This window comes from Pongo pygmaeus, chromosome 12, assembly GCF_028885625.2.
Source record: "Pongo pygmaeus isolate AG05252 chromosome 12, NHGRI_mPonPyg2-v2.0_pri, whole genome shotgun sequence".
NCBI classification, from domain to species: Eukaryota; Metazoa; Chordata; class Mammalia; order Primates; family Hominidae; genus Pongo; species Pongo pygmaeus.
Window position 1 is genome coordinate 118,607,049 of NC_072385.2, and position 15,590 is coordinate 118,622,638.

General features: G+C 38.6%; 1 protein-coding gene across 1 annotated transcript in view; it reads left to right on the plus strand.

The window, feature by feature from the left end:
- NBAS (NBAS subunit of NRZ tethering complex) overlaps window positions 1-15,590 on the plus strand; it is a 393,558-nt gene that overhangs the window by 184,267 nt on the left and 193,701 nt on the right. Inside the window, exons 31-32 of the mRNA XM_054476756.2 lie at window positions 1,935-2,047; window positions 10,890-11,003. Of these exons, the coding sequence (XP_054332731.1) occupies window positions 1,935-2,047; window positions 10,890-11,003 (227 nt within the window). The remainder of the gene's footprint in view (window positions 1-1,934; window positions 2,048-10,889; window positions 11,004-15,590) is intronic.

The following is a 15,590-nucleotide window of genomic DNA, read 5'->3' on the forward strand; positions in this document are numbered from 1 at the left end:
CCCCAGATGACTAATACTTATTTCAGACCTAGCAAAGCTTAAAAGTAACTCCTGCGCGAGTCCCCCCATTCCCCCCACGCCCGTGATATCTTATCTCAGAAGGAATTATGTTTCACAAACCATGTTATTGAACTTGACAAAGTTGTTTAAAGCAGTTAGCTCTTTCTTTTCTCCTAAGCGATTCTATTTTTATTTCAAATGATGAAAATACCAAATAGAATAGCCTTTGAAACTGGGAATTGTATTTCACCTCAATCTTTTTGGCAGGTGTTTCCCAGAGATCATTTAAAAAGCCGGTCCTTCTATATTTCCCCTTCATTGCATCTCTTTCTCTCCCGCAAGGACACACCTTCATTTCACAAACATGCCCTGTGTGTATAATGTGGTACCAAACTGATTGTGACCTGTGAGCCTGGATGTATTTCAGTGTTCACAGTTATATTGAATGCAGGAAATAGCCCTTACATTTTTACTGATTAAAGAGTTATTTATAAACTCTTTATAAATAAATTGTTGAGGAAGCAATAGATATCCAAACAATACAAAAAGGATATATGTATTGACAATAAGTCTCCCTCCTCATTCTAGTTCCCCTAACTTTATCCTTCAGTCATTTTTAAATATCGGTTTCTTATGTATCCTTCCAAAACATTTGATTAAATATTACCTCTTCTTTCTTAAATCATGAATAAATTCTTACTATTATGCATACCTTTCTATGCCCTGTTTTTTTTTTCACTCATATTCTGTATTGAAGGTTTTTTCATGTGAGTACAGACAGTTCTATTTTATTCCTTTTTGATGGTTGTAGAACATTCCATTATATAATTTATTTAATTTGTTCCTGATTTGGTATGCTTTCTTTCATTTTTGAAAACAATTTGGTAGTGAGCATCCATAATTATATGTCTTTGAGCATGTGCGAGCCTATCTGTAATATAAATTTTTAGAATTTATTTGTAATTTAGAATTTATTTGTAATTCCTGGGTCTAGAGTAAAAAATGTAAAAAAGTATATTTACAATTTTGATAGAAACCACAAAGAGGTTATAGACCTTTCACACTTGAATCAGCAGTAGATATGAGTGCACAACTGATTTAAATCCTCCAGTTTTATGAGAGCAGGCTTGGCCTATATCTGTCACTCAGTCATATGGATGCCATACTTGGGCTTAGATACCTGCATCTCGTCATCTGTGATTCTAGCATTCATGAGCCCTTTACTGCCTGATCTGTCTTTCTAGTCTTACATTCCAATGTTCCTCTAAACACCTTTAGAGAATGGGTTTATTCATTAAGTGAAACATTTATTAAATGCAGTTTCTTTGAATTTAAACAAAAATTTACTTAAAATATTCCATGGGAATCCCACATTCTTAGCTTAGCAAATCACTTTCTCCTATAGTTCATCTCAGAACTGTGTATTACCAACAGATTTCTCCTTTTTGATCAGAAAGATGCTCTCTGTGCAGTTTTCTAAGTCATTTCTTGTTTCTTTTGAGACATCAAATTGTGACCAAATCAAGACATTTCTGTTTTTTGTAGAAGGGAAACTGGAAATTATCTGAACTTCATCCTTTAAAATTTTTTTTTGTAATAGAATCATAGTGTTTGCATTTAACAGTAAAAACGGCACTGAACACAGAGTTCTGATGCTTCCTACCATGATGCCATTATGTACTGTGGATGTAACTGTGGGCAATTACTTCACTTTTGTGAGCTTCAGTTTTAGCTCCCTGAAAAGGCAGATAGATGATGATGTTTGCCTACCTCACAGGCTTGCTATGAGGATTAAGATAACAGAAGGCATCCAGCGGAATGAATTCCTGGGATGTGGTAGATTTTTGATAAATATGTATTAGATCTCATGGTGTTGAATATAGAAAGGTGAACATATGTTGCTTCTTTTTAAAAATTTATCTAATTTCTTCTAGGTGCTGCTTACAACTGATAACAGACAGACCCCCTGCCATTCAAGAGGAGCTAGATCTTATCCAAGCCGTTGGATGTCTTGAAGAATTTGGGGTAAAGATCCTGCCTTTGCAAGGTGAGTTTTCTACTTACGGTTGCATTGTTACTAACTTATATTGCAGCAATTTACTAGTATTCTTTTTTAGTTTTTAAAACTAAAGAGTAGCTTTGCTCATGTAATCCATTAGCAATAGATCCTGCCCTTGACCCATTATTTTAAATGAAATCTCAAGTGGAAACCCAAAAGAAAAAATAAAGCCAACATTTTACCGTAAATTTATTTTTTAAATTTCACATGTATAACATTTAAAGAAATGACATCAGTAACAGAACAGTGAGAGTATAGGGTAAAAACAAAAAAAGATATTGGGGATTATAGATGAGAATATATCAGATTTATATCAGTTTTGATATACAATTTATTTCTGTATTTCGTTTCCGTTGCATAGATTAATAACTAGCTGTAAATAAAAATAGTTTTTTTCTTTTTATGCTTGACTCAGTATATTATGTCCATCTATTTTTTTAAAAAAGGGAATCATGAGAAATTTTTGTTTAGAATTTAATTACTAGAGATATCTTAATATTACTCAACTTCTTTTATTTAAATATAAAAGTCAACTTGGTATCATCCCAAACAAACATCCTGCTACAGAGTCACTTGTCTCGTCTATTTATGCTGTGAGGACTGTTTGCATCTCATGGTGTACTGGACCTTAAACCTGACCTTCCCTGTTGAGGAAGGTAGATTTTCTGTTGCATTAAATCCTGGACCTCTGTGCCCTAAGTGAACAGAGTGGCTTGGTATTATTAGCAGTGTGCTTGGCTGGCTTCCTTGTAATCTATTATCTCTGTTCTTAACTCTGGAAATATTTGACACTGATGGTGGTAGAGGTTTAGATCTCTTACAAGTTCGTTGGTGTCTTTGTCCTGTGTAGTGTTTAGAGTTGGATGGATTTTAGAGATATCAGCCAGTAGAGACATTCTCATGTTTTCAGTGGGTTTCCAACGTGGCTTGACTAAAAGTTAAAGTTTTGCATCTTAGAGAAATTCATTAGGCTGGGCACAGTTGCTCACACCTGTAATCCCAGCACTTTGGGATGCTGATGTAGGAGGTTCACTTTAGTCCAAAAGCTTGGGACCAGCCTGGGCAACATAGTGATACCCTGTCTCTACAAAAATTAAAGAAGTTAGCCGAGTATAACAGCATGCATATGTAGTCCCAGCTACTCAGGAGGCTGAGATGGGAGGACCACTTGAGCCCAGGAAGTTGAGGCTGCAGTAAGCCATGATCATGCCATTGCATTCCAGCCTAGGCAACAGACCTAGAACCTGTCTCAAAAAAACTTATTAGACTCAAAAGAGGTAATATTATTATTACTTTGAATATCATTGTTTGGAAACAATTTGTACGTGATTATAACTATCTTGTGGTATCTTAAGCAATTTTATCTAATGTGATTGCTAAATCACTGGAAAATTTTATTCATTTGTACAATTCATGTAACTTTTGAGCTCAAAACTTCTTAAAATTGTGAAGATTAATCAGGTTTACTTTTTTCAATTCTTAAATGTCTGAAGTCATTAACTACTTCCCCCTCAAATATTTATTTAATTGCAATTTTAGTCAAGGAAGAATCCAGAGCACTGTGAAACCTTTGCTCTGTTTGTATCTCTTGTTAGGCCATGCTATTACAGATTCGACTCTGTGTGTGTGTGTCTGTGTGTGTATCTCTGTGTCTGTGTTTTACCTCCTTATTTAATTCAAGCAGATTGGTATAATACAAAAAATTTTTCTTACAGTCCACCCAAGTGCTACTGGATTTTGAAATATTACATTGAGCCCTGATTTTCTGTGCTGATCAATTGGCAGGATTTTTTGCTGGTAATATGTGTATATCAGCTGCTGGGTTTGAATACCTGCAACGAAAACCACTGTCCTGCTGTGGCTTCTGAGAATTTTCTGACTGAGGAGTATTTTAAGAAAGACATTTGCTTTCATGTCTTGACAGCTTTCTAGCTTGATATATTGATTTGGAGTTTCCTATTAGAATGACTGTCAGAAAACCTTCTGGATGTGAAGATGGAATATTGCCTTTGTATACTTTTTGTTGTGTTTATCTCACAGATGCCATTTAGGTTTTAGCTTCTTTTGTATTCATCAGTAATATTGGAGAAAGAAAACAACTTGATATTTAGAAATTTATGGTTTAGGTATTTTTATTGTAGTCAGTGTACATAGTTCATTTTGTCATTTTGCTTTGTTTTGAAGCCTTCTTTGTCTACACTCCAGGAGTTGCTGTTTCTCATCAAGTAAAGGCTAGCAGTTCTAACTAAATTATAATCAATGAGCTAATCGAAAACAGGAACAGAAGTCGCATGTAAAAATGACTCCCTATGTGTGAGTCTTCTGTGAAATATTTGTGTGTGTATATGTGTATGCTTTTCTCTTTATTTTGGATGTTTATGTAAATTTTTCTTAATATTTAAATGAACAGCCTTTGAATATTTCATTTGGTCCACATGTTCTTTCTATAATAGGGTAAGTCAGCTTTTCTGACTTACAGCATTGTAGTTAACACTCAGCCTGGAGCTACTTCTGCCACTTATTACTGGGTAACTGGAGGCAAGTTTTAACCTTTCTTTAAGTTTTCTCATTTACCAAATGGGGGTACTAAGAAGAATCTTACAGAATTGCTTATAAGGAATATCTATACATTTATAGTGCCTAAGATATAGTAAGGACTGTACAATATCAATGATTATTTTTATACTTAAAGATATTTTTTAAATAATCATAGAATTAGTGTGGTGTTACCTGTCTTCTCATTCTCCCCGCATCCTTTCTCTTCATTCCTTTTTCTTTTCTTCCTCAGATTCTTCCCCTCCCTCCTCAGCATCTGTTCATTGCCCTCTTTCCACCCCCCCTTTGCTTTCATTTAATAAACATAAATTTAGGCACTTACCCTACTCTGGGAACTGAAATAATGATGGGGACAAGGCACATTCTATGACTTTACAGGGCTACCACACTGATAATGAGACAGGATTACCCCAGAATGTCATGTGTGAGTTTACATTCTGGTGTAGCCGCTTTGAGCTGTGTAACCTGTGACAACAGTATCTTTGAGCTTCACATTTCTCCGATTGGGATAATAATAAAATATTCCTGACACAGTCATGTAAGTTATATCTGGAGAAACCTTGTATTAGAAGATTCCATTCTTTATAAGTGTTTCTGTGAATATGTCGGTAGGTAATAATATAGCTAATATTTATCGAGTGATTTTTATGTTCCAAATATGCTTTATATGTATTCACTAATTCTCAAAATGCCCTTTGGGCATTGTATTAGCCTGTTTTCACACTGCTATAAAGAAATACCCAAGACTGGGTAATTTATAAAGGTAAGAGGTTTAATTGACTCACAGTTCCACATGACTGGGGAGGCCTCAGGAAACTTACAGTCATGGCAGAAGGCAAAGGGGAAGCAAGGATCTTCTTCATCTGTTGGCGGGAAAGAGAAGAGTGTATTTGAGAACGAGGAAGTGCCACGCTTTTAAACCATCAGTCCTAGTGAGAACTCACTATCGTGAGAACAGCATGGGAGAAACTGCCCCCATGATCCAGTCACCTTCCACCAGGTCATTCCCTCGACACCTGGAGATTACAGTTCAAGATGAGATTTGAGTGGGGACACAGAGCCTAACCATATCATTTCACCCCGACCCCTCCTGGATCTCATGTCCTCACATTTCAAAACCAATTGTGCCTTCCCTGCAGTCCCCTAAAGTCTTAACTCATTTCAGCATTAACTCAAAAGTTCAAGTCCAAAATCTCATCTGTGACAGGACAAGTCCCTTCCACCTAGGAGCCTGTAAAATCAAAAGCAAGTTAGTTACTTCCAAGATACAGTGGGGGTACGGGCATTGGATAAATGCCTCCATTCCAAATGGGAGAAATTGGCCAAAGCAAAGGGGCCACAGGCCCCTGCAAGTCTGAAACCCAGCAGGGCAGCCATTAAATCTTAAAGCTCCGAAATAATCTCCTTTGACTCCATGTCTCACATCCAGGGCACGCTGATGCAAAGGGTGGGCTCTCATGGCCTTAGGCAGCATGGTGGCTCACTCCTCTAATCCCAGGACTTTGAGAGGCTGAGGTGGGTGGATTGCTTGAGCTCAGAAGTTTGAGACCAGCCTGGCAACATGGCAAAACCTGTCTCTATTTTTTAAAAAATTAAAATATTAGCCAGGCTTGGTGGTGCATGCCTGTAGTCCCAGCTACTTGGAGTGCTGAGGCAGGAGGATGACTTGTCCTAGGAGTTTGAGTCTGCAGTGAGTTGAGATTGTGCCACCGCACCTGAGCCTGGGCAATAGAGCGAGACCCTGTCTCAAAATAAAACCATACCCTATAAGGTGGTGGTATTGTTTCTAATGTTCAGATGATGAAATCAAGGCACAGGGAGGTTAAGTAACTTGCCTAGGTTGCCTAGGGTCATCCAGCTAGTTAGAGGTGGAGCCAGGATTCAAACCTAGGTAGTCTGGCTCAAGAACCTGCATTTGTAACAGTGGAGAATACTCTACTGAGGAAAAGGTGTGAGAGTAAAAAATTCTTCGAGAAGGAAACTCTTACTTACCCTCTTACTGGTCAGCTAAGTGTCTGACTCCTGCATATTACACCTTCCTGGCCTACACAATTCAGATTTGTATAATACTTCCACAACATCACTAGTAACTTCATATGTTGTGGGACCTTTGTTGCCATTCCCGAGTGACTGAAACTGATGTTGCACAACTATCTTTTGAGGGGCATTTGGAATATAGGTAGCTGGTTAGAAAATGCTTTTTACATCTGAGACGTGCACGCACATGTATGTGTGTGTGTGTGTATGTATATGTGTGTTTTATAATAGGTTTTTAAAAAATCATTTGAGATATATTCATGATTTCTGCAGGAAAATTAGATTGTCTTTAATTATTAAAAGGTACGTACATACATATCTTTTTCATGTTCATTCATTCAATTTGGAAAGGAATTTTAGGAGTTGAACACTTCTTCCTTCTTGGAAAGATAGTAATATCTAGGGCTTGAATTTATTTAACTGAGAATTCACATTTTGAAATATAATTAAGCAGGCCCTAAATCAGCAGAAAAAGGGAACTGGTATAGTGATTGTCCAGAGGATCAGAAAATATGTAAGTAAATAAAGTAAAAAGTCATTTGAACAGGGTAATTGCAGTCTATTAGAATCCTGCTCTCCAAATTTATTTAATGTACTTCAAATATTAGTAGTGTGCATTGCTTAGGGCAACAGGAGACAAATAATCAAACTTGAGTGTTCCATTAAATGGAATTTTAGAGAAAATGATGAGCCATTGCTATGTGTGGTTTCAGTTCTCTACCTTGATTTTATTGAGCTAGAAAAGGAGTGGTAAAAGTAAGGAAGTCAGTTTAGTAGAATTACTAAAGCTAGAGCTTCTCTAAGAAGAATACAATAATTCATCAACAAAGCCATAAAAGCAGCTATGAAAACTCCAGATTTTTATATATGTGGAATGCAGATAATATATGCAACAAATTTTGTTTTGAAAATCAAATTTTGTTTTGAAAATCAAATTAGAAATGTGTTAAAAGTACCTATCTCATAATTATCATATGTTACTGAATCTGGAAAAAGCCCCATAAAATAGTAGCGGATATTGAGGAAAAAACCCACAGTGTTTTTATTGTGATAAGTATGGAAAGGCTTGAAGTATACTGTATCGGTGAGTTTTTACGATTGTGCTGTAGTGAAAAACTCAGAATCTCCATAATATGTGATAACAGGCTTGTTCCTTGCTCACAATCGTGTCCACTTTGGTTAGCCGCAGCACCACCCCGTGCATAATATGTGATAACAGGCTTGTTCCTTGCTCACGATCATGTCCACTTTGGTTAGCCGCAGCACCACCCCGTGCATAATATGTGATAACAGGCTTGTTCCTTGCTCACGATCATGTCCACTTTGGTTAGCCGCAGCACCACCCCGTGCATAATATGTGATAACAGGCTTGTTCCTTGCTCACGATCATGTCCACTTTGGTTAGCCGCAGCACCACCCCGTGCATAATATGTGATAACAGGCTTGTTCCTTGCTCACGATCATGTCCACTTTGGTTAGCCGCAGCACCACCCCGTGCATAATATGTGATAACAGGCTTGTTCCTTGCTCACAATCATGTCCACTTTGGTTAGCCGCAGCACCACCCCGTGCATAATATGTGATAACAGGCTTGTTCCTTGCTCACAATCGTGTCCACTTTGGTTAGCCGCAGCACCACCCCGTGCATAATATGTGATAACAGGCTTGTTCCTTGCTCACGATCATGTCCACTTTGGTTAGCCGCAGCACCACCCCGTGCATAATATGTGATAACAGGCTTGTTCCTTGCTCACGATCATGTCCACTTTGGTTAGCCGCAGCACCACCCCGTGCATAATATGTGATAACAGGCTTGTTCCTTGCTCACGATCATGTCCACTTTGGTTAGCCGCAGCACCACCCCGTGCATAATATGTGATAACAGGCTTGTTCCTTGCTCACAATCATGTCCACTTTGGTTAGCCGCAGCACCACCCCGTGCATAATATGTGATAACAGGCTTGTTCCTTGCTCACAATCGTGTCCACTTTGGTTAGCCGCAGCACCACCCCGTGCATAATATGTGATAACAGGCTTGTTCCTTGCTCACGATCATGTCCACTTTGGTTAGCCGCAGCACCACCCCGTGAGACACAGCCTTGTCACAGTAGAAGGGAAAGATCTGTAGTGGAATTCCACGATGACTCTTAACAGCTTTCACTCAGAAGTGGCATGTGTCATTTCCACTCACATTAATTGCCTGTAGATGTCAGAGGGCCAAGCCTCATGTTACTGAAGCAGGAATTTGGGATATGAATAGTTGCAGTGGATAATTGGGAAGAGTAATACAGTCTACAGAAGCTATAATCAGATGTAGGTATTAGCAATGGTGCTTTTGAAGGAAGTAACTGAAGAGTAAGTACATTTACTTTATATTTTATAGTTAAGGCCACGCACAACAGGATTATTGTTGTAGATGTATAAATATTCATTTTAAGAGAGTCTAGGCCACGTGCATTGGCTCACGCCTGTAATCCTAGTACTTTGGGAGGCCGAGGAGGGCGGATCACAAGGTCAGGAGTTCTAGACTAGCCTGGCCAATATGGTGAAACCCCGTCACTACTAAGAATACAAAAATTAGCCGGGCGTGGTGGCACATGCCTGTAGTCCCAGCTACTTGGGAGGCTGAGGCAGAAGAATCGCTTGAACCTGGGAGGTGGAGGTTGCAGTAAGCTGAGATTGCGCCACTGCACTCCAGCCTGGGCAAGAGAGGGAGATTCTATCTCAAAAAAAAAAAAAAAAAAAAAAAAAAAAAGAGTCAAAACATTAGGAAACACACTTTATTGCTGAAGTATTTAGCAATAAAGAGAAATGTTATTTGCAACTTATTCTCAAATGGTTCAGAAAAAAATGTATGTATATTTGTGTAACTATTTGTTTATATATGCACTTGTATACATGTCTATTATAAATATTTGTATTTGTACATGTATAAGTATTTGTGTGTGTATATACATATTCCTGTGTGAATATACAGAGGAAGGAAGCAGGGAGGGTATGCATGCATGATTGCATGTGGACATGTGTGAAGGCGCAAATTATTAATCATCTGTTAACCTCAGCAAAGAGTATAGAGGATTTCTTTGTACTTTCCTTACAACCTGTTTTGAGTTTAACATTAAATTGTAGTAAATCCTTACCTTCCCCCAAAAAGCCCATTCCAGAGGAAAAATACCAGCTCTCTTCTTTATCTCCCCCTTCCCTGGCCCCTCTCACCTATGTAGAAGTTTTGAGAGAACACAAGATATATAGAGAGCAGCCATGGATTTAGGAAAGGATAAAGGATTCAAGGTGTGAAAACATTTAGCGAGCCGGGTTGAATTTTGGTCCCATCACTTTTTCAGTGACCTTTGCCAAAGTATTTAACCTTTCTGCACCTCAATTTCTTCTCTTGAGGATAATAGTACCTGCCTTCTATTAATAAGAGTTTGCTGTGTAGGGCTACTATATATAAAGCACCTCCAACAGTGCCTGAGACATAGCTTGTATTCCTTTCACATCAGCTGCTATTGTAGTTGTTGTTATTATAATTATTGGGGGCCAGCCTCCCTGGCAGTGCTGTGTTTCTTAAAGGTTGCCATCTCTGCTGTAAATAAGTACCATTTGTTCCTAGAATATACATAGTACCCTTTGTCTAGGGTTTCTTAAATGTGATTTTCATTTCTTCATAGTTTGAATTGGTTTGATCAGATGTGTTTTATTTTCCTAATATCCAGTTTATGTGAGAAAATTGGGCTTATGTTTGGAGGAAGGTTAATAAATTGCAACAGTGAGCACTTTGAAGACTCCTGCCTTCCAAACTGGGGTGATGAGTGGAGGTGGCAAATGGATATTTAGAGCAAGGAATGGGGCTTAGAGGGTGAGATGTGAGGGGGCTGGTATAATACTAAGTATATGAAGTTTTTAGAGACAAATACTGTCTTGTTTAAATTTTTCCCTAAGTCCTGACATGGTACATAAAACAGTGAAACAGTTTTTTTCTAGTTTCAGATGAACACTTCATTTCCTGTGCTTCAGAAGTTTGGTTATAAAGAAAAGATCAAGGTTGTGCATTATTTACTCAGAAGCAATAATAATTTTGCTGTTTGTTCAACGTGCCTTTTACTTTTACTTAATTCTCCTTCATCTGATGCCTTACACAGTTTTCATTTTCTTTGGATGCCTTGCATTAGGAAGGCCATTAACACCCTTTCGTGATGTCCCTGGTCCAAGTCTTTAATATGTCTTTCTTTTGTAGTGCGATTGTGCCCTGATCGGATCAGTCTCATCAAGGAGTGTATTTCCCAGTCCCCCACATGCTATAAACAATCCACCAAGCTTCTGGGCCTTGCTGAGCTGCTGAGGGTTGCAGGTAAGTCTTTTGAGTACTAAACTGCAGAATAAGCTTTTTCTATATTATTCTTGACATCATTGCAGGAGAATAGCAGAGTATATGCTTACAGTGTCAGCAGAACAGCTTTTTTATTAGACAGGGTCTCGCTCTGTTGCTGAGGCTGGAGTGCAGTGAAATCTTCCTGCCTCAGCCTCTCAACTAGCTAAGAAGAACATTTTTGGGCAAGGATTAGTATTTTCTAGAAAAATTGACGTGTTATAAAAATGTACCAATATTGAGCTTCTGGAACTATCTGTTACTTAAACGAAGACAAGCTTATTCAGGGTGCCTCAAAGTGGTTGTGTGATCAGGAGCAGAAGTCAGTGTTACCATTTATAACCAGAAAACCTACATATAAAACAAACCAACCTTAACAGTTCACCTTCAGTGTCTAAATTTGGTTTTGCGTTTGAACCTGAACAATTTGTTAGAAAACGTTATGCATTTACTATTCGGTGGGGTTTTCATGTATTTTATCTCATTTAATCATCTCATAAATGATGTTGATTTTGGTATTCTTCTCATTTTGCAAGGGAAGTTAGAGATGAGAGAAGTTAAATATTTTGCCCAGCAGGGTTAAATAGCAGGCTTTGACTTTTAAGGAAAGTCTTTTTGACTCTACATTTCATATTTCCTTAACTACATCCTTCTGCTCACCAGTCTTTTTAATACTTTTTTTTTTGTAGTTTTGTCTTATGCTGATCTCTGCAAGAAGAGTTGTTGGTCATTTGGTTGTATAATCAGTGGTTGGAAATTGTATTCATCTAAGCCACATATATATGTAACATATTTAATGGACTAAATATTTTTAAATTGTATTATGTAGGACTGTTAAGGTCTCTAGTTTTAGTAATCGTGTGTGTCATTTATCCTTTTCTAGTCTGTGTGAAGGTATAGCATCAGCATCTTTATATTTGGACTTGCAGCAGACTGGCAACGTGATGGTAGTGTGATTGGGGCCAGTCATCCGTTGTGAGACATCTGGAACGAATGGGGAGAACAGTGCATGTGGAGTCAGAACACTGGTTCAAGTTCTCACTCTGTGCCACACATTTGCTAAATTACTTTAGTTCCATTTTCTGCATCTGGAAAATAGGAATGATACCCCCTTTCTTCACCCGTGAAGTTATGAGAGACCCAAATGAGTTAGTGCATGTGAAAGTGCTCTGTAAACTCTGATGCACTCTGATCATCAGGGAAGAATTCCATAAGGATCCAGGCCACAGAAGCTAACAAAGCAGCTCAGAGGTGCCATCTGCATTTTTATGTTCCTACTAGGATTTATTTCCTCTTTTGTCTTTGTGATGTGTTAACATAGTAACAGGAATACCTGTGGTCTTGGTAATCTATATGAATTTTTAATGGGAAGAGAGAAAGTAATATTTTTCTGCTAGGTACTGTGGATACAAAGTTCTGTTACACATAGCTGCTGCCCTCTGAGAATTTAGACTCTTAGAGAGCTAGGGAAACAAGTAATTATACTGCCAACATAGGATGTGATCATAGTGCATGGCTTCTGTAAACAAATATTAGAAGACTCGAAGAAAGGCCATGCTAATTTTTGCCTGGGGAATTAAGCAAGGTATCATAAAGCAGGTGGCCTTTACCTTATAGAGTGTTTTGGTTATCTGTTACTGCTTTACGAACTACCCAAAACCCAGTGGCTTAAAAAACAACCATTTATTTTTCTCTGTCCAGAAAAAGAGAAAAGAGATTTTCTCAATCTTTTCTGGAGATTGGGCTCAGCTAAGCACGTCATGGTCTTTTATGAAATTGCATCAGATCGTGGCTAGGGATGGACTCATGTCAAAGGCTGCGTTACTCACATGTTTGGGTACTTGGGCTGGGAAGACTTAAATAGCTGGGGGCTGATATAGGGCTTTACAGGTGTCTCTTCTCTCTGTGATTTCTCCTTGTACTTTTTCCATTTGATGGTCTCAGAGTACCCAGACTTCCTTCTTGTTGGCTGAAGGCTCCTGGAGTTAGTGCTCCAGGAGAAACCGGCAAAATCTTCAAGGCATTTTCTTTTTTTTCTTGAGACAGAGTTTCACTCTTGTTGCCCAGGCCGGAGTGCAATGGTGCCATCTTGGCTCACTGCAACCTGTGCCTCCCAGATTCAAGGGAGTCTCCTGCCTTAGCCTCCCGAGTAGCTGGGAATACAGGCATGCGCCACCACACCCAGCTAATTTTGTATTTTTAGTAGAAACGGGGTTTCCCCATGCTGGTCAGGCTGGTCTCGAACTCCTAACTTCAGGTGATCCACCTGCCTCTGCCTCCCAAAGTGCTGGGATTACAGGCGTGACCACTGTGCCCGGCTGCTTCAAGGCATTTTCAAATCTATCCTTGATATTTGGGCAGCTTCATTTCCAGTGTATTTTATTCTTGGCCACAGTTACACAGACCTTGCCAACTTCAAGGGGAATATTTACAGACCTCACCCGAAGGCTCTAATGGGGCTGAAGGTTCTGCTTCTAAGAGGGCTCATTCACATGGCTCTTGGCGGGGGGTCTCAGTCCTTTATGGCTGTTGGTAAGAGGCCTCAGTCTCCTGCTACATGGAACTCTCCATCGGGCTGCTTGAGTGTGTTCTCTCACCATGGCAGCTAGTTTCTCCTAGAGCGATTTGATTCACAAGAAAGCAAAGAGGAAGCTGTAATGCCTTTTATGATATGGTCTTGGAAGTCACACACCGTCATTTCCACTTTATTTGTAGAAGTAAATCACTAAGATCAGCCCTTTGGTTATATTTTTCATTTAATCCACCTGCTCAGATTGGAATTGTCCTGAATTAAAAACAGTTAAATAACTTTGAACTTTGAGATAACTATTTGGCACATCTTTATAAAAAGTTTCCATTAACAACAATAATAATACGCATTTTATGCTTTAATACTTATCTCAGTTCCTTCTTTGTCCTTTGTAGGCAGAAATAGGAATCTCATTTTGAAAGTGAGGAGACAGGAATAGAGAAAAGTTAAATAATTACTGAGGATTTTATAGTTAAGAGGTTTTAAGTTAAACCCTTTACTCGTATTCTGTTTCCACCCTTTTTGACACTATATAATAATAATCAGTGGACTTTATTGTCCTTCATTTCATTCACAAGACCTTTGCATCTGGCTATTTTCACAGACATTCAGCAGATTTTACCACATCTCAAATCAAAAATTAATTGATCTGATAACATAAGAGAAAGGAATGCATCCAAATGAGGTTATGAAAGACACTGAGTAGTTTAGATACCTGGTCTGTTAGTCACGACTCAACCAGAGGAGCAGAAACTGTAGGTGGGATACATGTTAAAGACTTCATTACCAGGAATGGGCTTTTACTACTATGGGGATTGGCTAAGCAAGTCTGAAGTCCATAGGCAGTCAGTCAGGAAGAGGTCAGGAGCAGGAGGGAACTCTGTGGACATGGCCTGAAGCTGTCATTCACAGGTGGGAATCTCTCCCCAACCACCAGCTCTTTCTTTATTTTATGACTATTTTTTAGGTTTTTGTTTACAGAGACGGGGTCTCACTATTTTGCCCATGCTGGTTTTGAACTCCTGGGCTCAAGCAATTCACCCGTCGCAGCCTCCCAAAGTGTTGGGATTGCAGGTGTGAACCACTGGGCCCGGCCCCATCTCTTTCTTTCTTTCTGGAAAACCTCAACCTCTTTAAAGCCTTCCCTGAAGTTTGGTCAGACCCACCAAGATTATCTAGGATAAGCTTCTTTATGTAAAGTCAACTGAATACCGTCTTTAATTATATCTGCAAAATACCTTCACAGTACCATCCAGATTAGAGCTTGTAGCCTAGCTAGGTTGACATAAAAAATTATAATCTGGACCTTTCATTTTTAATTTAATGTATTCTGAAGAAATGCAAACATTTCAATATGTTATGTAGGAAATAGGTTTTATATTGTGTTATAGGCGCATTTATTATAGAGAAACATTACATATTCCATTTCCAATATATGTTACTGTTACTAAATCATGAGTGTGTTATTCTAATAATAGGTTTATGAATCTCAGTGCAACATCATCCCTTTTTAAGGATTTATTTATTTAGAGACAGACTCTTGATCTGTTGCCCAGGCTGAAGTGCAGTGGGATGATCGTATCTCACTGTAATCTTGAACTCCTGGGCTCAGGGGATCCTCCTGCCTCAGCCTCCTGACTAGCTGGAACTACAGGCGTGTACCACCATGCCCAGCTAATTAGAAACATTTTTCTTTTCTTTTTTTTTTTTTTTGTAGAGATGAAGTCTCGCTCTGTTTTCCAGGTTGGTATTGAACTCCTTCCCTCAAACGATCCTCCTACCTCAGCCTCCCAAAGTGCTAAGATTACAAGCGTGAGCCACCATGCCTGGCCCTAGAATCTTTTTAGAGTAGATTGGGCCAATACTTGCCTTGGATTTTATTTAAACTTATGAAGCACATAAAGAAGATTGATAGGGACGTATTTTAAAAGTTTTATTCAACTCTGTCTGTAACATGTTTGCTTTTTCCTCCAAACCATATTATAGCTTAGAAAATCGAGGGCCCTATACATATTTTCTATTTTTTCCTGGAATTTTTT